A 22,797-nucleotide genomic window follows, 5' to 3' on the forward strand; every position below is an offset into this window, starting at 1 on the left:
TTTCCATCCACAAGCCGAGACAAAACAGGTCAATTTTGTCCATGTCTTTACAATCTGAATCCTTTTTTGGCCCAATAGATTCTGAAAGTTTATTACTAATGTAGTGCATGCATGTGTATTATTAATATATCAGGAGGTCAAAATTGTTCATGTGACGATAATGCTACATCAAATTTTTCTTCATAAGTCTATGCGGTAAGGCTTTACTTTAGTGGCGCGGCCTGATTTCAGCCAGTCGTCGACCGGGACAGGTTCCTCATACATAAGTAGACATAACCTTTCCTATAATGCCAGGTCCTGACCTGACCAGATCCTACCTACCTAACCAAACTTAGGGCGAAGTGTCCTGACCTGGCCGAGGGGCTTCGCAAACTGAACTGTGTTGACACTTCATTAACAGTGTTCAAAATATTATGTACACATCCCTCATCCACCAATAGGCATGTGATTTCAAAAATGGCATATATACAGTGAATTAGTTCTTTATTTACTATATAGTATTGTTTACTCACGTGTTCAAGTTGAATTGAGTTCATTATAGAATTTAGGCCAAAGGCCAAGCTCTGGGACCTATGAGGCCATTCAGTGCTGGAACGGAAATTGACAGTAAATGGTTTGAAAGGTGTAACAGGAGGAAAACCTCGCAGTTGCACTGTCAAACAATTGTTGGGAGAAGGTGGAGAGATGGAAGAAAGAGAATATGAAAGGAGGTACAGTAAAAGGAGCGAAAGGGGTTGTAGCTAGGGGCCGAAGGAAAGCTGCAAAGAACCTTAAGTAATGCCTACAGTGCACCGCATGAGGTGCACTGACGGCACTACCCATCCTACGGGGGTATTCATGTTCAAATGGTCATGCATAAATTCATCATTCTCGAAACAAATAATAAGTAATAAATTCTAAACCTAGTGGTTCAATGTATATGTCAGTAAGCAATTTAAATAAGAGAAAACCTGTGTGATTTACAGGCATTCGGTTTAGGCTGATTTGCAGGCATACAAAAAACTGCAGCTCACAAAAAAAATGTTTTTTCATTAAATGCGACTACGCTGCATCTAGTGCATATTATATTTGTTGTCGGTTATGTAATTGCTCTCTGGGATACACTCGAAAGTAAAGAAAAATCAGTGAGCATTCTGTAATTTCTTCGTTGAAAATATATTACTCAAACCTGCAAGTAATAATAATAATAATAATAATAATAATAATAATAATAATAATATTATTATTATTATTATTATTATTATTATTATTATTATTATTATTATTATTATTATTATTATTATTATTAGAATGTTCTGTCTGTGCAGGCCATTCTGCTTGTAATAAGCAGAATGGCCTACCCAGACAGAACATTAGTTAACCTCTTAAAAGTCAGCCTTTCACTTGTGAGCCTACCCAGCTCCTGCCAAGCTAGAGGCCTTCTTTCAGGTCGACCTTCCCCAAGGGAGTCCTGGGGTGCCTTCCCCTTAATTGTAATGTCCTTGCCTGGCTCAATGGCCCTGCTTTTGGGTCTACCTTCCTCAAGAGAGCCTGGGCACCCCATCCAGCTGGAAATCTCTCCTCCATGGCTGTGTTCCATGGGAAGCCCAAGGATACCCACCATCCAAGTGGATGATCTCTTTGAGTGCCTTTTTGCAGGTGACCCCTGAGGCACCTATAGGGGCTGGAAACCTACCTAAAGGGGCGCCTTTATGAGCATGCTTTTCTGCTTGGCAGGGCCCCTGTCTCCATCCTGAAATGTCAGCCATAGAAGAGGGCCTCGGCAGGGTGCCCCAATTCCTTCTGGGAGGGTATCCTGGGGGAGAGGCTGGAGACCCTATTTAGGGGATGCCTTCCCTAGGGAACCTCGGGCCCACCACTAAGATGAAGCCAACTTCTTGTGAAGCTTCCTGGCCAGCTTTGGAGGGCAGCACCAGAAGAGGACCTCTCTTCCAGGAATGCCCTGGCTCCCTCTGGGCATGTATCTCTGGGAAAGGGTCAAGAGGAAGCCAAAGAAGCCTTTGGTGAAATCCTCCTATGGGGACATATTTAGTTTGGCAGGAGCCCTACCACCCTCCCGGAAGAGCAGACCAAGAGGAGGACCTCCCTTTTGAGGATGCCCTGCTTCCCTCTGTGAAAGTATCCCCAGGGTTGGGCTTTCCAAGCATAGTTTCACCCACAGGGCAAAAAATGAAAATACGAAAAATTAAAATCAATAAGAAAGAATCACTCAAGTAATAAGGACTTAAATTGAGCAATATATACACACACACACACACACACACACATATATATATATATATATATATATATATATATATATATATATATATATATATATATATATGCCTGGGAGTACATCCGAGTGAAGTGGTACAGCCTGTGTATTGTGAGTACTCTTGAAAGAATCTGTGAGGACATATTGATGTCATCTAGCGTGTGCCAGCATCAGAAAGAGTGTGATGTTAACACTCTTTGTGTACCTTTCATCTCTCTCTCCCCACCCACCTTGCTTGACTGGGAATTTATGGGATAAGTTGTACGCATTATCAAACAAAAAGCATGCACTAAAACAATAATAAAATGCTCTGCCTAGCTTTTTGTCAGAAAAAGTAGCCCCCTCTATTTACTCTTATGTATAACAAACTAATGCTGCAGGGTGCTACATAAGAATATCTCTAGTTTAAAATTTGTTGCTCCAGACAGCATTCTCGAGAGCTATCTTGAGAGCGGAATATTCAAGAAAGGCGGTAGGAAACATCGCAGATAAGTTACCGTGGTAACTGTAAGTGCCATCTGGTTTTTAATGTGAATGGTTGCGTACTTGTGAGGTGTTTACCGAAATATTAAAATTTGAGGGAAGCAATATGTTGTTGCAAATGACTCTCTGTAAAATAATCATGGATAAAGGAGGAAAAAATACATATGTGGAGAAGTCATTGCAAGAAAGATTAAAGTATGCATAGAACACCAAGAGCAGTGATAGAGAATGACAAAGCATAGCGTTGTTGGGTTTCAAATGCAGTGAGCCAAGAACGACAAGTGTCAAAAGATCCTGAAAATTCAAGACAGGACTAAGCAGCAGTGCAGTCATTTATTCTGAATTAATATGGTACACAAATGATCAACTCGGCGTCGGCGTCCTATATTCTAAACAAGCAAAATACCATTTTACTACTATACAACAGCTGCATATGATGTTTGGCACCAAAGGTCGATACCTGATAGGTAAGTTTCATTAGCCCCATGTTAGCTTACATTTTTTTTTTTTTTTATTGAAATATAACACTTAATTTTGCAAGCGGCATCGAATACGTTCATTGTGGTAAATCGTGAAAACGGCAGCGTTCGACGTAAGGCCACGAGAGCCCCAGCTATTGAGCAGCTTGCCTGTTTGCCAAACGTATGACTACCCTTATTTCCCATTCATTTTCAGAAGTTTGGGCTCAAATAAGAAAGGTGCTTCATGTTTGAAAAAATTATGGCATGCTTATTTTTGGAAGCATATTCAACGAATTTTAGAGAGTCTGGGCAACAAGATAATAAGGCAAAGTTAAAGCATATGGTAGTACGACAGTTTCGAACGCGATGAAATCCAGGAACCTTGGATTTTCCTCTCCAGTTTGTCAGAAATGCGGTCAGAGTCAGGTCCTACTGCCATGGATTGACTACCCTTTAAAGTTAAACGCATAGTAGATTTTGTTCATTTAGCGTTTGATTTCACTTACCAACTGTGCAAAGGTCGTTGTCGTGTGCGTGACGGGTGGTTCCGGCGAGATTACTAAACATCTAGCAGTTAGTAGTGCTAAATTGTCCCGTTTTAAGTGGAGAAACGTAAAGCAAGAAATTGGAATTAGGGAGTGCAATATGGGTATATCGTGTTTATCGAAGGGCTGTGCAGTGAATAAATAGAGTTCGTGATGGTGGGAGACACAGGCTTCAACAAAAACATGAAAGGGGTAAGTAATAATCGGTAATTGTTAACAGTCACTGCTTATGAAATTTATGACAAGAAATGTATACTGAAAGCCATTTCCCCATAAAAGAGAACTGGCATAGCTCTCTCTCTCTCTCTCTCTCTCTCTCTCTCTCTCTCTCTCTCTCTCTCTCTCTCTCTCTCTCATAGATGATAAAAGCTTCGGCTACCAGACTGTTCATGCAGGCTTGGTGTCTGCCCATTGCATACGTAACAAGAGCTAATATTTGATTATTCACTTATGGACTTTATGCTTCATTATACGGGATATCATTTTAAGCCCAACTGGGCTTACGTGCAGTGAATGTCATCGGCATTGTGACAACCAGGTTTGAAGCTAGGGTAACGTTCATTGATAGTAGTAGTCGATAAGGAAACCTGTTTTTATTGGTCAGGTCATTGTTGGAATGGAACTGAATCGTTGCCATATAAGGTGTGCTTGCATTTTTTTTTTTTTTTTGGTTAAAGGTTGTCACTCGCATTTGGAATTGTAGCTCACAGGCTGTGCCAAGCCTGGGCCCGGTAATCGTGAGTGGAAACTTCTGTCCAGTCCTTAATTATTTAGATGGGTTAGCCTATGCAACACTCTCCGAACTGCCTGGCTGTACCGGAATTTCTGAACCAGAACCCTGATTGTAATTGCAATAACTTAGGTTAAAATTCCATTTTCTTGTAGAGAGATGCTAGAGTTTCGGTCTGCTATGAAAATCCCTAAGAATATGACCTCGGAAAATGAGAGAAAAGGTAAGGCCGTAAGTAGCCGTTCCTTGAAACGGAGAGATAAGTCCCTACCCCCCTCCCCCCTCCTAAAAAAAAAACATATAGTGACAAAATGATCCTAGAGAATTAAACAACATAAATTTAGAATTGACACACAAAATGAATTACAATGTTTGCTTGAATTTTACGCATCGTTTCCTTCGCTGCTGGACGAAGCATTGAAACACATGATATGCTCATTTCCGTATTTATTAACTAGCTGAGCCTACCAAGGATTATTTTTCTTTCCACGATGATTTTCAAAATCCCCCCCCACCTCCTCCTTGTTTGTGTGTGAAACTAGATTAATCCGACGTAAATCGTGCCTCTCCCCTACCCCAGCAATAAACCAGCCCGTCGAGGGTTACTATTTGGCAACAAGTGATGACCAGAAAGCGCACTTTTCAGAATTTATGACCGGCCTTGACGAGGCGAAAGCTAAGGTTACATTTATATGTTACCTGTAGTGGGTGTGAAACTGAAACCGTTAAAACCGTATTCTTAAGGTGTAAATGGAATGATTATCAAATGGCACTGGAAGTTCATCTCGCTACTGAGCCAGTCTCTCTCTCTCGCTCTCGTACATGCGAAAGGCACTTCATCGTTTAAGAGGTCGATGGGAGCAATTCTGGAGACCAGTTTATTGTACGATTTTCAGCTCTTGGAAAGATGACCTGACTTTTCACGCTCGGACCTTCCTTTTATTTAATAAGCACCCATATAGTTTTTTTTTTTCCTAGCGTATCCTCATGCACTCACTGCATTGCAAACCCAACCTCTTGTCCTGTGCTTGGCGAGCTGCCCTGGGAAAGCTTTCCATCCATTTTGTGAACTGAGGGGGTTGTCTGACAAGCCTCAGGTGATGATGTATAGAAGAACCAACTAGGAATGTTAATTTCATTGAACATCTGACAGATCATTGGACCTTTTTAGACAAGCAAGCAACTCGGTGCCACTCCTCGTCCATTCATTAGCAGACTTATTAGGTAAAACTGGATCCAGTATTAAAGCTGCTGTTTTTTCCGGTATTCGCAGAACTTGTGTAATTTTAATGTTTATTTTGTCCGTGCATGTATGTGTTCAACTTTACACTTTCCTGGTTGTCTTTTATTGATTTAGACAATGGAGATCCCTGTACTTTCATGTCATTTATTTTCTAGATTTTGCCGTCCAACCTCTCCAGCTGCATCTTTTTCATTGACCTAGGAGGTTAATGGGTGGAAATATTCCAGTGCTTGGCTTTATAGTCAGATTTCATGACTCTCTCTCTCTCTCTCTCTCTCTCTCTCTCTCTCTCTCTCTCTCTCTCTCTCTCTCTCTCTCTCTCTCTCTCTCTCGCTAAGGTGTCTATTTTCAAACGGTGCTATTTGATGTGTTGTCTTCTATAATAATCTTGACTTCCCCCTTGTCTTAAACTGTATAGGTTAGCTGCCATATGCCTCTTAATTCAGGTTACTGAAGAGGTATTAGTCATATCAGAGCGCGGCGTGATATGGCATAGTATTATCAGCAAGGAACATACATTGATTACCGGTGTAGAAGTTGACTCAGTCGATAACGAAGACTTGTTAAACGAGGATGTCTTCCTTGTGTTAAATTATATTCGCGATATTACTTGAAATTGCTCTCCATTGTAGTTACTAAGTACTCAACTTAGTTGCATAGTGTTTTGGGTAGGAAATCTGAGCATTCATAACGTTTATGGTACTTTGTGCTCTTGGGACTCTTCTTTCTTTCTGAGCACAATCCACTCTCAGTTCTACGCGATGAGTGCTGCAACTCTTGGATTTAATCGGACCCCGACTTCCTTGAATACCTTGAATGATGGAATGGAATTGGACTTAGTGAAACCCATCAAAATGGAGGTACGTTCTTTTGTGCTAACAAGGCTCTGAAGCCGTGCTGTAACTTAAAAGTTGAATACTTCGCGATCGTGTAGCTGTGGATGGTAGCCCTAGTGGCAAAGCTGCTTTGTTGCAGGGCATATATATATATATATATATATATATATATATATATATATATATATATATATATATATATATATATATATATATATAGTGTGTGTGTGTGTGTGCTATTCTCAATTAGGCTATTTGTAATAAGAACATGTAGACTAAATAAGTGAAAAATTATGCAATATTTTTTACGCCAAGAACTTTTGTGTTTTCTTGGTGAGTAGACCACATACACAGGACCGCAATCTTTTCAAGATGTTAATATTATTAGCTGGTGTCATGACCATCGTCATTGTTTCTGTTCACAGAACTTCTTATCTTATCTCAAGGAAGCGCATTTTCAGCCTGTTAGTGAAAGGTGAAAAAGCAGTGTTTAGAAACAGCCATGATAAATGCTTTTAGGATTTTAGTTTTTGTGAAGCATTGTTAGGGAGGTAGAAGAAAGTCCATATGATAAGGTTTAATGACGGTTTGCTTGTAATAGTTGGCAGCATATCTGGCCATTAGGTGAGACTTGTTCTTGTGAGCCCTGTCATCAAGGACCCATCGGTTCCCGCCGAAAGTTAATCAATGAATGCTCAAATGAAGGCTGTTCGTCTCTTGTGGTCTGTTAGCCTATATGACATTTTTCTCCCGATGACTTGGAGGTGTGCTTTATCAAGATTATCTTTAGAGGACTTTATCTGATACGGACACACACTCTGTGTTGCCACCTGTTTATGAAGGACTTGTATACATATATTAGAATTTTTTCAGTTGAGAGAGAGAGAGAGAGAGAGAGAGAGAGAGAGAGGGGGAGGGTTGCGGATAACAACAGAGTTTGTTTTCATGAAGGCGCAGTAATTTAAAACCTTTTGATCGTGAGGTTTCTTGGATTATTATGGATAAATTGGAAAGCCATAATTTTCAGTAGTTCATCATTCAACTATGACCATTATTAGGCTAAATATCGGAGAACATAGGGTGCTGCGTGTACAATTAAGTAGTGTATTCAGGAACAATGTGTCAGTAGTAAAATGCAAAAATCCTTCTAAGGTGTGCAACTAGGTCCTCCCTCTGCAGTCACCTGATGAAGAAGGCCGTCAGGCATCGGTCGAAGCTCATAGTTTTTCTAAGTAGAGCATAGGCTACGTTATTGTGATGTTCTTTTATAAGCGTCGCTGTTTATATTATTGAACGTCGGTATAATGACGACAATAACGCGCTCGCATAATGACGTAAAACTTGATCTGATGAAGCGATATGGATCAGGAATTGAAGCCCGTTGACCGCCATTGTTGGGGTGGGAGAAAAGGCATCATGTGTCGTTATTTTATTCAAATTTGTTCACGTGTAAAATCTCATTACTCGCTCGGCTATTCTGTGGCCTGTTGCTTCATTCACAGTCTTTTGCAACTTGACTTTTATTTGGGTCTAGATATCAAAAGAGGACCAGAACAAAACGTGACGCGTGTTTAGCTCGGAGGGTTATAGTGCACCAGAACAAGCCACCATTCAGCTTCCCTTTTTTGGCGGTTCTTCGGGCGAGGTTTCCTCATTTGGCATTAACTAGGCGCGAGGTAGGTAGCCAAAGCAATAGCTTTCCAGGGTTACAGGCCGAGGTTAGGTTGCCTGCTGGTGGTTATCCACAAAATCTAGAGGCATACATTGTATACCTTTCTTCCGTAGGGCGCACTTGACTTGACGCTCGTTTAAAGAAGCAGCCACTTGACATATTCAACACCTGATGTAATTACGGTTTTTAGTCCTGGCGGTATATAATATAGGGGGTATTAATTGAGTATTTTGTTGCCGTTCATTAAGTGAAAAACGTTACGGCTAAGCCACACTTTTAACGTTTTGCCTAGTTGGATTAGCCTACTTGTATAGCGCCGATCTTTTCAATCGGTTCAATTCGATTCGATTCAATTCGGTTCACAAGATCATTGGATTCCGTACTTTTTACGTGTTTTCAGATTTGTCCGCTTACATGGAAAACTGCGATTCGTTTGAATTTTATTGATTTTATGAAAGTAAACGACATTTTGTGGCGGGTACCTCTTAGTTAGTGTAACATAATTGTTTTGTCAGTTTTGGGGAGCTAAAGGCTCGGTGATCCCTTACATGTGTAGTACTGGCAGCAAACCTCCCTTTGGTCGCCAGCTGCACCAACTTTTCTAACTTTTCGCTTTACTTCCATTCCCGCTTACTCTCTTCTTGCTGCCTAACCCCAGTTCCTCATTGGGAGGGTGGGTTCCGTTCTCAGCTGGCCGCGAGTTCGAATCTCCGACCGGCCAATGAAGAATAAGAGGAATTTATTTCTGGTGATAGAAATTAATTTCTCGCTATAATGTGGTTCGGATTCCACAAGCTGTAGGTCCCGTTCCTAGGTAACCAATTGGTTCTTAGCCACGTAAATCTAATCCTTCGGGCCAGCCCTCTCTAGGAGAGCTGTTAATCAGCTCAGTGGTCTGGTTAAACTAAGATATACTTAACTTAAGCTGCCCAACCCCTCTAACAAAACTTCTTTGCGCAGCTTTTGGATCTTTGTACTTCGCCTCATTTATTTTGTAGATTCTTTTATCGGGGCTACTCTGGCTTGTTACCTAGGGTTACCTACTCCGAGGTGCTAGTACTAAACACCGTATGGTAAATGTAAAGTAGACGGCCGCACGAAGATATCGTTTATTAATATAATTTATCGACCACACAACATAGAAATGGGTGTATATGATACTTTGATCCCCGAGGGGCTAGTACTAAACACGGCATCCCAAGGAGCTTCCGCCATGTTTAGTACTAGCACCTCGGATTAGGTGACGCCTAGATAACAAGCGTTGGCTGAGGGATCCCTGTGCTTGGACTCATAGTGTATATTTCATAATTTGTGCATTCATTCATTCAAGGCCCTGTGATACTGGAAGGTACTGTCGCTTTTACTGAATACCACCTACAGTAAATGAAAATCTCCCACGTGGAGTTTACTGAAATCGGGGTAAAAATAGAGAGCCCAAGAATGAGGAGGACCTCGCCTTTGTCAATTCCAGCAAATGTTTGAATATTCCTAGTTCTGTGGGATCTGTGAAGGGCATTGTTGCCTCATCTTCGGGGACAGTCTATTCCTTTTTTGTTTTTTTACTATTCCTTTCGGAACATCAGTTATTCCTCCGCCTCTTACACCATTCTGCTCATACTGATGCATGTTATCGCCCCTCCCGTCATTATGTAATTTCGTGTTTTTCCTTTTTTTTTTAAGTTTTATAATTTTTTTTTCTCATTTGTATCTCCCGTTCTGTCGTCTTTGGGAATATCACCGGTGAAAATATGACTAAGGTGGCTTATTATTTTTTTGTAGCTCAGCCTTCCCATTCCCGGATGTCAGTTGATGTTTGTAAACATGTCTCTCAGAGTGTTTGAAATCCTTTAGGGTTTTATGTAAACGAAACAGACATTTTGGATACATGACTTCACTTGGTAGAACGGATACGTAGTCTGTATATGGATTAAACACATTTGATATAACCTTGGGAGATAAAATTCCCGAATTTGTCTTGTATGTGTGGGTGTGTGTGTGAGTGTGCTTTTCCTTACCGTCTGCAACCCCTCGCTTCTAGTTTAAAATAAACAGGCTGCATGATTTGATTTGATATGGTTTCGTGAGAGGCTAATTTATTGGACAACCCCCCTTCCCCCATCCTGTGAGAGGTGCAGCATCCAAAAAAGATACATATACTACGCCCAAAAGGTTTGAGTCTCATAGTGGAACAACCCCTGACATCAGTACTGGGTTTTAACATTGAAGTACAGTTCAAGCTAAACATATGTATATAAATCACACTTACATTTATATAAAAAAGATAAGCAAAGTGAAAGGAGTGATACCCTCCCCTAAAGGAAAACACTTTTGAGACTGAATAACAGTAGTAAGTAATACGATAACACATAGGTTACATGACGTGTGAAGTCTTATGTCGGAAGGTGTTTTTCTGAAGGGAATTTGTGTTTCTGGCTTTTAAAATTTTTGCAAGGAGAATAGCAACAAGCATCCTAATACCTCAGTGTTATATGTTCTCGGTAGCTCACAGCAGAATAAAATGAAGCGAGTAAAAAATGCGCCGAGGCTTCTTCACCGCAGTCGAGTTTTCTGTACAGCGTGTAATCAAGGCCACCGAAAATAGATCTATCTTTCGGTGGTCTCGGTATAATGCTGTATGAGCCGCGACCCATGAATCGTTAACCACGGCCCGGTGGTGGCCTGACCTATATCGTTGCCAGATGCATGATTATGGCTAACTTTAACCTTAAATTAAATGAAACTACTGAGGTTAGAGGGTTGCAATTTGACATTTATGGTGATTGGAGGGTGGATGATCAACATACCAACTTACAGCCCTCTAGCATCAGTAATTTTTAAGATCTGAGGGCGGACGGACAGACAAAGCCGGCACAATAGTTTTCTTTTATAGAAAACTAAAAATGACGGTTATTTCTCTATTTCCTAAGAGCTGGCAGTCAATTTAAGGATGATGGGATGTGTACTGACGGGTACCTATCTTATATCAGTGTGTACGCTTTCATTATTACTGTGTGGAATACCTGATCTGACCTTGAATACTCAAGTTTAAAGCGTCTTTCATGCCTTGTACAAATAATATTGAAAAATCGTTTTATGAGGCTTGTGTTATTCTTATAAATATGAGAAACAGTTTCAGATCTTTATGATGAATATGATTAGATACGAAGAATTTGGTAGAGAGCGAATGGCGCTATCTAAACCCACCCACACCCTGCTCGATTTCATGCCAGCAGTAAGTGGAGGTGGTTGAAGCAATACGATCTTTCTTAGTACTAGCTTTCCCATGACCCCTTTAAAAATGTACTTTTACTGAAAAACAAAATGCCAGTATACTGCAGGCTACTCGCACAGTGTAAATGCTTGTAAGGTAAAAGTGGCCAGGCTTCCACCCAAGTCCTCCCGTAGGGGGGTAGTGCCGTCAATGCACCTTATGCGGTGCACTGTAGGCATCACTTATGGTTCTTTCCGGTGTGCCTTCGGCCCCTAGCTGCAACCCCTTTCGTTCCTTTTACTATGCCTCCTTTCATATTCTCTTTCTTCCGTCTTACTCTTCATCCTTTCCTGACAATTGATTCATAGCGTAACTGCGAGGTTTTCCTCCTGTTACACCTTTCAAACCTTTTACGGTCAATTTCCGTTTCGGCGCTGAATGACCTCATAGGCCTCAGTGCTTGACTTTGGCCCAAATTCTGTATCCAGTTCAATTCAATTTCGCCCGAATCCTTACTTTCTTAATCTCGAGAGCTCTGTTCTTTTGTATGCGGCGAATAGGAGGCCCGTTCAGTATTCAGTGATGTCAGCCTGGCCGAGTGTGTGTGTGTGATAACAGTAACAGGTGGGAGGAGTTTGGGAGAAGGCTGCGGAGGGTTGGCCGCTGTTAGCTCTTTCACTGAGTATTTCTGGTGTATTATAAAGGAAGGGTCGTATCTTGATCTACTTTTAATGTCTCTTAGCCTTTGAGAACCTCATCGAAAGTTCGATGAGTAATATATATAGGCCTATATATCAACTTTATCACGCACACAATTGTACTGTGCATTAGCCCAGTAGAAGTACTAAAAGGACCTCATTCAAACTGGATGGTATCTAATGGAGCATTTATTCAAAAAAAAAAAAAAACTTTTTCTGAATAAATGCTCCATTAGATACCATCCAGTTTGAATGAGGTCCTTTTAGTAATATATATATATATATATATATATATATATATATAGGCTATATATATATATATATATGTGTGTGTGTGTGTGTGTGTGTGTGTGTGTGTGTGTGTGTACGCGTTCATAATTTTTTTGGAATTTGTATATAACTAGTTTCAAAATAAAAATGAATCGAGAGAGAGAGAGAGAGAGAGAGAGAGAGAGAGAGAGAGAGAGAGAGAGAGAGAATGGGGGTGCTTAAAGCAAACAGTCAAAGCTATCAACAGATCCCTTTGTGTTTGCATTAAAAGAGTTCTTACCAGCGGAACAATGTTCTTTATGATCTTGGAATGTTAATAAAGGGCTGCTTTATGTGAAATGGAGTGTTAAGGACTCTCCGCCGTTTGTGTAAACATTGTGAAGGAAGTTTTTTTTTTTTTCCTCTTGAAGACTTTGTTCATTGTCTTGAGTGGGGAAAGGACGATCAGGAAGAGTTGATTTTCAAGATTTTCTCTAGATCATTAGAAACTTGCAGTGCACTTTACCAAGTCTTTTGTTTATTCAACTACGAATTGTTACACGGATTCCAAACGTCAGAGAAGTACTTGAAAATACCTCATGCACTCCATAGTAATAACGTGTAAGTTTATCCAGGATTGACTTCCCTTAGAAAGACAACTGTAAAGTCTCCACCTTTTGTAGAAAGATGAATCGTCGATGGTATGATATTCCCTCGCCATTCTAGTACTGGGGATTAAGGCCAAGCTTGTCATTAATAGTCTCTCTTGACATCTTGAAGACGTGTCCTTTCATGAGTAGCTTAGCCCATTTGGAAGGAGAGAGAGAGAGAGAGAGAGAGAGAGAGAGAGAGAGAGAGAGAGAGAGAGAGAGAATGTGGCGTCACTAAATTTATTGATAGTCTGTGGTTGTTCCTCCTGGTTTGTTTTGAATGCCGAGGGTGAGACGGAGCAGCGGGGGCCACGTGCAAAATGTAGCATTTATTCGGGGTTTCAAGAAACTGCCACTCTCTTTCCTAGCACAGTGGAAGGGATTGGGGTTTGGTCTGTCTATATATAACTGAGATTAGCAGTTGTTGAACAGTTTGGAAGTAGAAATAGACGCTCGAGGATGGTTAAGATATTTCTTGGATGTTTAGTTCCATTCTACAGAAATTGTTGTGTCGTAATGTCTGTCAAAGACATTGGTATGCTGCCCTTGCAGTGGGATCATTAGCCAAGCGAACCAGCTTAGACTACGAGATTTTAAAAGCTGCTTGCCCCGTTATGATGAAGTTCAACGTCTAATTCTCGCGGAACTATTTAGTGACCTTCGACTATGTCATTATAGCAACCAAGCACTTGGTTTAGAATAGAAGAGAACGTAGCAGGCTGGGCGTTATGCCTTATGGCACTAAATCAAAAATGGTATCGGTACGAAAGTCCCCCCCCCCTTTTTTTTACGGTGTTACCTGTAAGGACTGGGCTTGGGCAAGCAGACAGCAAGACAGCCGAACCACAAGGCATAGGAGATAGTCGCCGAGTTGGCGTCTGTGCCTCGGCCATGTAGGGCCTCGTCGGCGCCGCTGCGTCTGCTTCCTTGCCCTGTCACCATATGGAACACTTTTCTGCCAATTTGCTGCGTTATCACAGTGTTATTCACCACAAGCCTCTTGTCAGTCAAAATCCTAGCTGGAGAAATACGAACGGCAGTGTGGTCAATAAGGAAGGAGCTCGAAGAAATGCGATTTGAGTCCTGAAGCTTTATTGGAGTACCGCTGGGTACATCTATCAGCTGGTCGGACACCCCCGAAAAAAGCGCTTTATTCCCAGTCTGTTTTTCGCTCAAGACCCCAACAGGACAAAAGGCTTCCCACGGCTCACAGCTTCATTATTTTCTACTAGTTTCATCCCATCTCTCTCTCTCTCTCTCTCTCTCTCTCTCTCTCTCTCTCTCTCTCTCTCTCTCTCTCTCTCTCTCTCTCTCTCTCTCTCGTCACTGATTTTTGTTGCTTTATATAACGTCGATAATTTTCCAAATTCATCGTTTTGCCTTGATGAAGATTTTTTTAAACATGGCTTTATGTGAATCTTCGCCATTGATCAACAACTCTTCACGTGATATTGCTTCATAACAGTCAGCACTAAGCTCGTTTGTCATCATCTTCGATCGTGAGATCTCTCTTTTTTTTTCTCTCTCTCTCGAAATTCATCCACTCGCCCTGACACCGATACTGTAGTTTGATTTTAGGTGGGTATGTGGAATTTCCGTCTTTGCTCCCTGCCCGTATAACCACCTCGGAAAAAGCACGTTTACGAGTGCTTCTGATACTTCCTGTTTAGGATACAGTCGATCCCTTGGTTTGTTGTTGAGAAGTCACGTGTTTATCGTTGTGGATTCGATGCGCTGACGTGCTTTCTCTTTTACCTTGGTCCAGTGTGGACCGAGGTACCTCTTTGAAAGAGATTGAAGAGAGAAAGAAAAAAGGGAAGAAAATGTTATAGGAATCCGGAAAACAAAGGCAAAGAAAGAATTCACTTGTGTAAACTGGTTATTTCGGCCATTTCTTGACAAATTTGTAAGTATGAGTTTAGAAGTATGAGGATACAATAAGGAGCGCTGATAGTTTGCCTATTCTTTTTGAAAAATATTACTTTCGGTTAAAAGTTTTTTGTATTACTGATATGTTGATGAAATTACAAGGAGGTTATGGAATTCAATAATGTCTTAGCCTCTCTTTTGTTTTTAACGTCGCTTGAAAGCTTCGTACAGCGGGTAGATAACTTCCCTCACTTTCAAAAATATGCTTAAGGTTTCGTATTGTGGTAGACTACGATATTTTATTTCATAACGAAATTGAGGGTAGAGTGGCTTGAGTGTCCTTAATAGGCCTAGGTACTACTATGAAAACACTCTTACATTTTTTTGTTTAGATTTAAATGTTTTCCATAATTTAAAGTATGCAAATATTTCTTGTTTTTATTATTATTGAATCCAAGACAACGTACTTTTGTAAAGGGCTGTTTTTTTCCTCAAAAAGCCATCACTCTCTTATACAAGATAGAAGCATCATTATAAAGCTCAGGGGGTTCCCGTATGGGGGTAGTACCGTCAGTGCACCTCACGTGGTGCATGTTGGAATCACTTAAGGGTCTTTGCAGCGTCCCTTCCGCCCCCAGCTGCAACCCCTTTCCTTCCTTTTACTGTATCTCCATTCATATTCTCTTTCTTCCATCTGACTCTCCACCCTCTCTAACAGTTGTTACATAGTGCAACTGCGACGTCTGACGGTCAGTTTCCCTTTCAGCGCTGAATGACCACTTAGGTCCCAGCTCTTGTCCTTTGGCCCGAATTCTATATTCCAATTCCAGTGCCTATGAAGCTAAGACTTTGTCGCAAATAAGGAACTTATCGAGTCGTTGAAAGAATGATCTGGCGTTGGAACAGCTACAAGGTCATATATGATGCGACCAACCAGGGATGAAAAGTGACTGGCGTGGGCGGGTTTCCACTCTGTCCGTGAGGGCGTTGAATGTGGGGAAATTCTTGTTGTTCAAGGGAACTCGTTTATGAAGGGTCACGAGAGAGGGATGTTGGTACGGTATTCCCTTGAGCAGTCTTGCTTCTTCATTGGAGGGGTGGGTAGAGAGCTTTCTGCTGGCGCGCTGTTGGCCCAGCGCTCGACTCTCCCAGCGGCCAGTGAAGAATTAGAGGAATTTATTTCTGGTGATAGAAATTCATTTCACGTCATAATGTGGTTCGGATTCCACAATAAGCTATAGGTCCCGTTGCTAGGTAACCAGTTGGTTCTTAGCCACGTAAAAATAAATCTAATCCTTCGGGCTAGCCCTAGGACAGCTGTTAATCAGCTCAGTGGTCTGGTTAAACTAAGATATACTTTTTTTCTGAGCAGTCCACTTTTACCGCCTGGCTGCAGAGAGGGAGGGATTTGCCCCGGGCAGAAGGGGAGTCTCGTGTAAAAATTATGTTTAATTAGACTCTCCCGGTCAGCCTGGACGTATTTTCCCCCGAGATGTTACCGAGTACCGCGACCTTTCCCTGAAAAAAGCGGTACGCCATATCTTGAAACTAACCGTAGAATTTTCTTGAAAATAATCTCAATATGTTTCCCACACTCAAATTAATAGTGAGTTACGAACGTAAGCTAAGCTAACCTAACATAACCTAGGGGTATGGCAAAAAAACCGGGGCTGGTGCAATACTAGCATACATCTCAGGAATTTGGAGCTGGGACCCCTCGTTTCATATTACAGACTTGTTTGTGTTTGATTTTTTTTCTCCCGTGTTTTCCAAGCTTAGATTGTCTGATGCAAAAGTTTCATTTGTTTACTAGTTAGGGCCTTCGGACTAATCATTGAGCTTTTTGGGAAGGAAAACCTAGTTGTCATGAAAAATAGAAGAGAAACATGCTTTTATTAAACGGGTCTGTTACCCTGTTTCCTCATTTGAAATATACTATTGGTTACCTGATAAAGTCGGCGGATTTAAACCCTTTGTTTCCTCATGAAGCTTCTCGTCAGCCCAGACAGTACAGCTCTTGCTTTTTTCTCATTTCAGGTAAGCGTTGAGCTTTTGTGGTACTTTTAGCTGATTCTCCAGATACAAGGTAGGTTGGAGTATTCGGTTTCTATCAAATGAGCCACTTGAATGGTGTACAAAGAAAAGTAGAATCATTCAACTTTTGAGACATTTTGCACGACAAAGACACGCGACACTACTGGACTGTGGAACAGCCTTAGATTAGAGGACTGTTTGATGATTGGAGGGTGGATGATCAACGTGCCAATTTGCAGCCCTCTAGCCTCAGTAGTTTTTAAATTGTGAGGACTGACAGAATAAAGTGCGGACGGACAGACAAAACCGGTACAATAGTTTTCTTTTACAGAAAACTAATAATTAGCCTATACAAGACTAAAAACATTTACTAAGAGATCATTGCTCATGACTGAAATCACGGATTAGAATCACAAAATATGAGTCAAGATACGGAATTAGAGATTATTGCAAAGAAACACACTGAATTACAATAAATGCATCTCAAGACATGAAAGTCATGAAATTTCAAACTTCATACACGAATAAAGACTTGGAGTGAGTAATCATTACACGTGGTGGAAGACGTGGAATTAGAAAGTGTTACACACGACCTAAGATACTATGAAATCACAAATATGCACCTGATTTGATATCAGCTGAAGCCACTGGAAGAGTTCACACAGAAACGACAGAGTGCCAAGTACTGTCGTGTAATTAACACATCTGAAAATTTAAAAAGGAACGACAGAGTGCAAAGTACTTCAGTGTAATTAATACGTCTTTGCGTCCCGAAGATGTGTTAATTACACGAAAATGCTTGGCACTGTCGTGTCTTTTTAAACTTTTCCTGTGGTTTCAGACTCCAGGCATTACTAAAGGTTCTTTACAGCGTCTCTTCCTTAGGCCCCTAGCTGCAGCCCCTTCCATTCCTTTTACTGTACCTCCTTTCATATTCTCTTTCTTCCATCCTGCAATCCACCCTCTCCTAGCAATGATTTCATGGTGCAACTGCGAGGTTTTCTTCCTGTTACACCTTTCAGACTTAGCCTACCTACTCTCAATTTCAGCTCTTCCTTGGGCGAGTCGGTAGAGTTGTGGCCTTGCGTTAGGCCCGAGTTCGACTCTCCGGTCGGCTAATGAAGAGTTAGAGGAAGTTATTTCTGGTGATAGAAATTCATTTCTCGCTACAATGTGGTTCGGATTCCACAATAAGATGTTGGTCCCGTTGCTAAGTAACCAAATGGTTCTTAACCACGTTAAATAAGTCTAATCCTTCGGGCCAGCCTTAGGAGAGCTGTTAATCAGCTCAGTGGTCTGGTAAAACTAAGGTATACTTAACTTTTTACTCTGTTTCCTTTCCAGCGCTGAATGACCTCATAGGCCCCAGCGCTTTGCCTTTGGCATAAACCCCTTGATTCCATTCCTGTGGCTTCAGCTGAAAACGACTTAAGACACTGGAATTGGAAATCTTACAAATGACAAATAGATTTGGAATAAGGGATCGTTACACTGCAGGCATTAAATTAGAGATAATGACGCATAAATGAACGCATCATTAGAACTTATTACTGGCAACTAAAGACATGGCATTATAAATCACACACGACAAAAGACATTGAACTATAGAGATCATCATAGATCACTCAAGACATGGAAGTGGAAACTAAAGACATGGAATTAGAAATCACAGACGACTAAAGACATCAAACTACAGAAATCATCATGCAGTAGATCACTCAAGACATGGAATTGGAATCTAAAGACATGGACTTAGAAATCACATCACGTGACTAAAGAAATTGCACTCGCATCATTATACGATTGAAGATATAGAAATCATTACTTGTGACTGAATACAAGCAATTCGCAGTCATTTTATATGACTAAAAGCAGTTATCCAGAGATGAGACAAAGCACGCACGCTCACTAGATTGCTCGAGTGGTTTTCATCTTGCTTGCGAGTTTTTGTTGTGAAGTCAGAAATTATTTAGAGTATATTTTCCTGGGAAAATGATGGTTTTGCTACCTGGTGTCTTGCGATACAGCGAAATGTAGAAGTTCTTTTATTAACTCTAAGTGTTCGACTGTGATTTACGTGCATGCCATTGCTTCTGTTTTCACTTTTGAGAGATTTACGTAAGGATTGTGAAAGATGTTATATAAAAAAAAAACAATTCTGGGGTTAGGTGTGTCTGTTGTACATATTGTAACATCTCTTGTTAAGGATATTGTTGTAGAATCTCTCTTTTGTAGTTTTATACAAGTTTTTGGATCGTAATTCTTATTTGTGGCACGTGACACTTTGAAAGTTGATAGATCTGTGTTTTAGTTTTCTGTAAAAGAAAACTAATGTGCCGGCTTTGTCTGTTCGTCCGCACTTTTTCTGTCCGCCCTCAGATCTTAAAAACTACTGAGGGTAGAGGGCTGCAAATTGGTATGCTAATCCTCCACCCTCCAATCATCAAACATAATAAATTGCAGACCTCTAGCCCCGGTAGTTTTTATTTTAGTCAAGGTTAAAGTTAGCCATAATCGTGCTCCTGGCAACTACATAGGATAGGCCACCACCGGGCCGTGGTTAAAGTTTCATGGGTCGCGGCTCATACAGCATTATACCAAGACCACCGAAAGATAGATCTTTCTTCGGTGGCCTTGATTATACACTGTAGCGGCTGTACAGAAAACTCGACTGCGTCGAACAAACTGCGGCGCATTTTTTTACTTGTTTTTATTTGTGGAGCAAAATGTTTGATAGTTAGTCATGTTCCTAATTGTTGCGCGTATTACGTCACGTTAACTGTTGGTTGTCAGTTCAACCGGATTCTGGGAAGAGGTTGGTCACCTTTATTTGTTGCTGCTTCGGATTCCTAATGGGCTGCCGTCAAGCGAGAGTTCATGGCCTTCACAGCGTAAAGGGGATTAGTCTAGAGGAAATTTCTCACCAAAGGTCGGGAAGGGAATTATGAGCAATGAAAAACTGCTGTTGCGATTGGAAAATGATTATTCTTTGTCTTTTTCTTGTCAGTATCCTCAGTGTCTTTCTCTTGGTATTTGTAAGATATTAGCTTTGTGGGAAATTACGTCATACGATATCCAGCATCATATTGCTTGGTAATGGACTGGCATCTTTACAAGTTAGAAGACTGGGAGCGGTTTTTATTGCACAGCGTTAACTTGCTCATTTTCGTATTGCCAAAAGACAAACTGATTTCCTTCACTAAGGAATGGGGAGCTTTATGCTCCTTTGACAACAAAGCTTTCCGTATCCAAGGAAGAACTGACAGCCCACCTGTCAGCACGGAGTTTGTTGATCATCTCTGCAAGAGATTGCAGATGTTCTGCCACGGTCTTTGGCCTGTCGACCTGCCAGCTGAAAAGAGAGCTCTCTCCCTCTCTCTCTCCCCCCTCTCTCTCTCTCTCTCTCTGTCCGCGGGTGGTGCCATGACGTAAGCATGACGTCACGGGTCTTCTCCCACCCTCTCTCTCTCTCTCTCTCTCTCTCTCTCTCTCTCTCTCTCTCTCTCTCTCTCTTCTCCCAGCAGTGTGTGTGTGTCCCTGCCTCACATCTTCAACATTCTGCCATGGGGTTGATGTTTTGGGGAGGAATTATGAGAGAGAGAGAGAGAGAGAGAGAGAGAGAGAGAGAGAGAGAGAGAGAGAGAGAGAGAGAGAGAGAGAGAGGCCGATTCAGTCAGCTCACGTGTCCCCTCCCTCTCTTCGTGTGTCTCCTCCAAGAATGTAGTGCATCATCGTTTGCTCTCGTTATGCGAGTCCACTGGAGTAGCCCAAACAGTGTTTAGCTCTTCGTAGGTAATAGAACTGACGTGAACAAGGCAAGTGTTAGTATTCGTAACATGCATTCGGCTCTTGTATGTAGCAGCGTTAATATTCCATGACAGAGCCATAAGAAATCGTGCCTAGTCTCATGTTCATGGCCTTCGGCTACATCTTTAAAACGCCCAACCCTCCCTCTTTCTCTCTTGCCCTCTCTCTTCCTCCTCCTCCTCCTCCTCCTCCTCCTCCTCCTCCTCCAGTCGACACCACTTCCCTCCATCTCTTGAGCATTTCCTTCAACCTCCCTCCGAAGCTTTTCCTTTGTGCTGGTAGGCGGTTTCCCCCCATTTGTTGCTTTCTTTTCCTGATCCCTCGCGTCTTTCTTCCTCGTTTGTGTTTTTCGTTCCATTAAAACCATTGAGCTCTATCGAGGGATGTCTGCTTTAGCTTCTGGGGAAACGTGGCATGTTTTGCATACTGCCCTGCCTAAGGACCGTCTTTCATCGGCCGTTGGTTTTCTCACACGTCTTCATTTTTTCATCTCCTTTTGGGGCAGTTACGAGGGGATTAGTCGGTGTCATTAGCCTAGACCTAAAAAATACCCTTGTAATCCTTTCTGACTTCAGAAATTGAACTAACGCATGGTGAGGTAACAAAATGGTATATAGTGGTCGAACAACAACTGAAAATAACATAGAACCGTGAAAGTAATGAATTAGCCTACGTATAATTTCCACTACACAAAGATTCTATATATATATATATATATATATATATATATATATATATATATATATATATATATGTGTGTGTGTGTGTGTGTGTGTGTGTGTGTGTGTGTGTGTGTGTGTGTGTGAGAGAGAGAGAGAGAGAGAGAGAGAGAGAGAGAGAGAGAGAGCCAGCCACAATGTTCCATTGTATCGAATTCTCTTGCCTCTGCTGTACACATTCCTGTTGAGTCGAATAAAAGGTTACGTGTGTACTATGACTATATATATATATATATATATATATATATATATATATATATATATATATATATATATATATATATAATGTATGTGTGTTTCCACCATTTTTCAAGGTGCAGTGGTTTTGTAAGTACAACAGAACTATCTGCACACACACACACACACACACACACACACACACACACACACTCAGTTCTAAGTGAATGAATGGATACAGCTACCGTTAGGTTCTGGTAAATTTCGAGAATTGGTTGTTCATGTTAATATAGACTTTACTACACTTCCAGAAGGATTTGGTAGGGCTTATCAGATTCGGTATTCGATTTTAACTCCCGTACGGGGGCAGTGCCGTCAGTGCACCTCACCTCACGCGGTGCACTGTAGGCATTACTTAAAGGTTCTTTGTAGCGTCACCTTCGGTCCCCAGCTGCAACCCCTTTCGTTCCTTTAACTGTACCTCCTTTCATATTCTCTCTATTCCATCTTGCTACCCATCCTCTCCTAACATTTGTTTCATAGTGCAACTGCTTCGAGGTTTTCTTCCTGTTACACCTTTCAAGCCTTTCTGCTCTCAATTTCCCTCTCAGCACAGAATGACCTCATAGGTCCCAGTGCTTGGCCTTCGGCCTAAATTCTACATTCCATTCCATTCCTGTTCGACTTTAACTTATTCGGAGCGTCTTTTCACTTTCTCCTTGTTGCTCACTCCACTTCCCCTTCATTTCATTTGCACCTGTTTCTTGTTAGTGATGGTCTTCTCTCAGCTCTGAAGCCTCGTGTTTTCTACCCTGCTGAGAGATGAGAAACATTTAGCCCCACCGCCCTCTTGGGGCTCACTTTTAGTTTTCTGTAGGAGAAAACGATTGAGGTGGCTATTTGCCCGTCCGTCCGCACTTTTTCTCTCCTCATTTTTTTTTTGTCTGCCCTCAGGTCTTAAAAACTACTGAGACTAGAGGGCTGCAAATTGGTATAGTGATCATCCACCCTCCAATCGTCAAACATTCCACATTGCTACCCTCTAGCATCAGGAGTTTGTACTTTATTTAAGGTTAAAGTTAGCCACGATCGTGCGTCTGCTGGCACCGCTATAGGTGCCAACACATAGGCCACATGATCGTGCATCTTGCGCCGC

The 22,797-nt window shown here is 41.4% G+C and overlaps 1 protein-coding gene across 2 annotated transcripts in view; it reads left to right on the forward strand.

The window, feature by feature from the left end:
* Positions 1 to 3,590: 3,590 nt before the first annotated feature.
* The window catches only part of p130CAS (Serine_rich_CAS and FAT-like_CAS_C domain-containing protein p130CAS), a 196,578-nt gene continuing 177,371 nt past the window's right edge, over positions 3,591 to 22,797 (forward strand). Inside the window, exon 1 of one of the 2 annotated variants that reach the window (XM_067126771.1) lies at positions 3,591 to 3,938. In XM_067126771.1, coding sequence (XP_066982872.1) covers positions 3,900 to 3,938 — 39 coding nt within the window. In that variant the 5' untranslated portion in view covers positions 3,591 to 3,899. Of the gene's footprint in view, positions 3,939 to 6,277; positions 6,580 to 22,797 lie in introns of those variants that run through there. The other variant, XM_067126769.1, reaches the window with a different exon arrangement.

This window comes from Macrobrachium rosenbergii, chromosome 25 (assembly GCF_040412425.1).
Source record: "Macrobrachium rosenbergii isolate ZJJX-2024 chromosome 25, ASM4041242v1, whole genome shotgun sequence".
Classification (NCBI taxonomy): Eukaryota; Metazoa; Arthropoda; class Malacostraca; order Decapoda; family Palaemonidae; genus Macrobrachium; species Macrobrachium rosenbergii.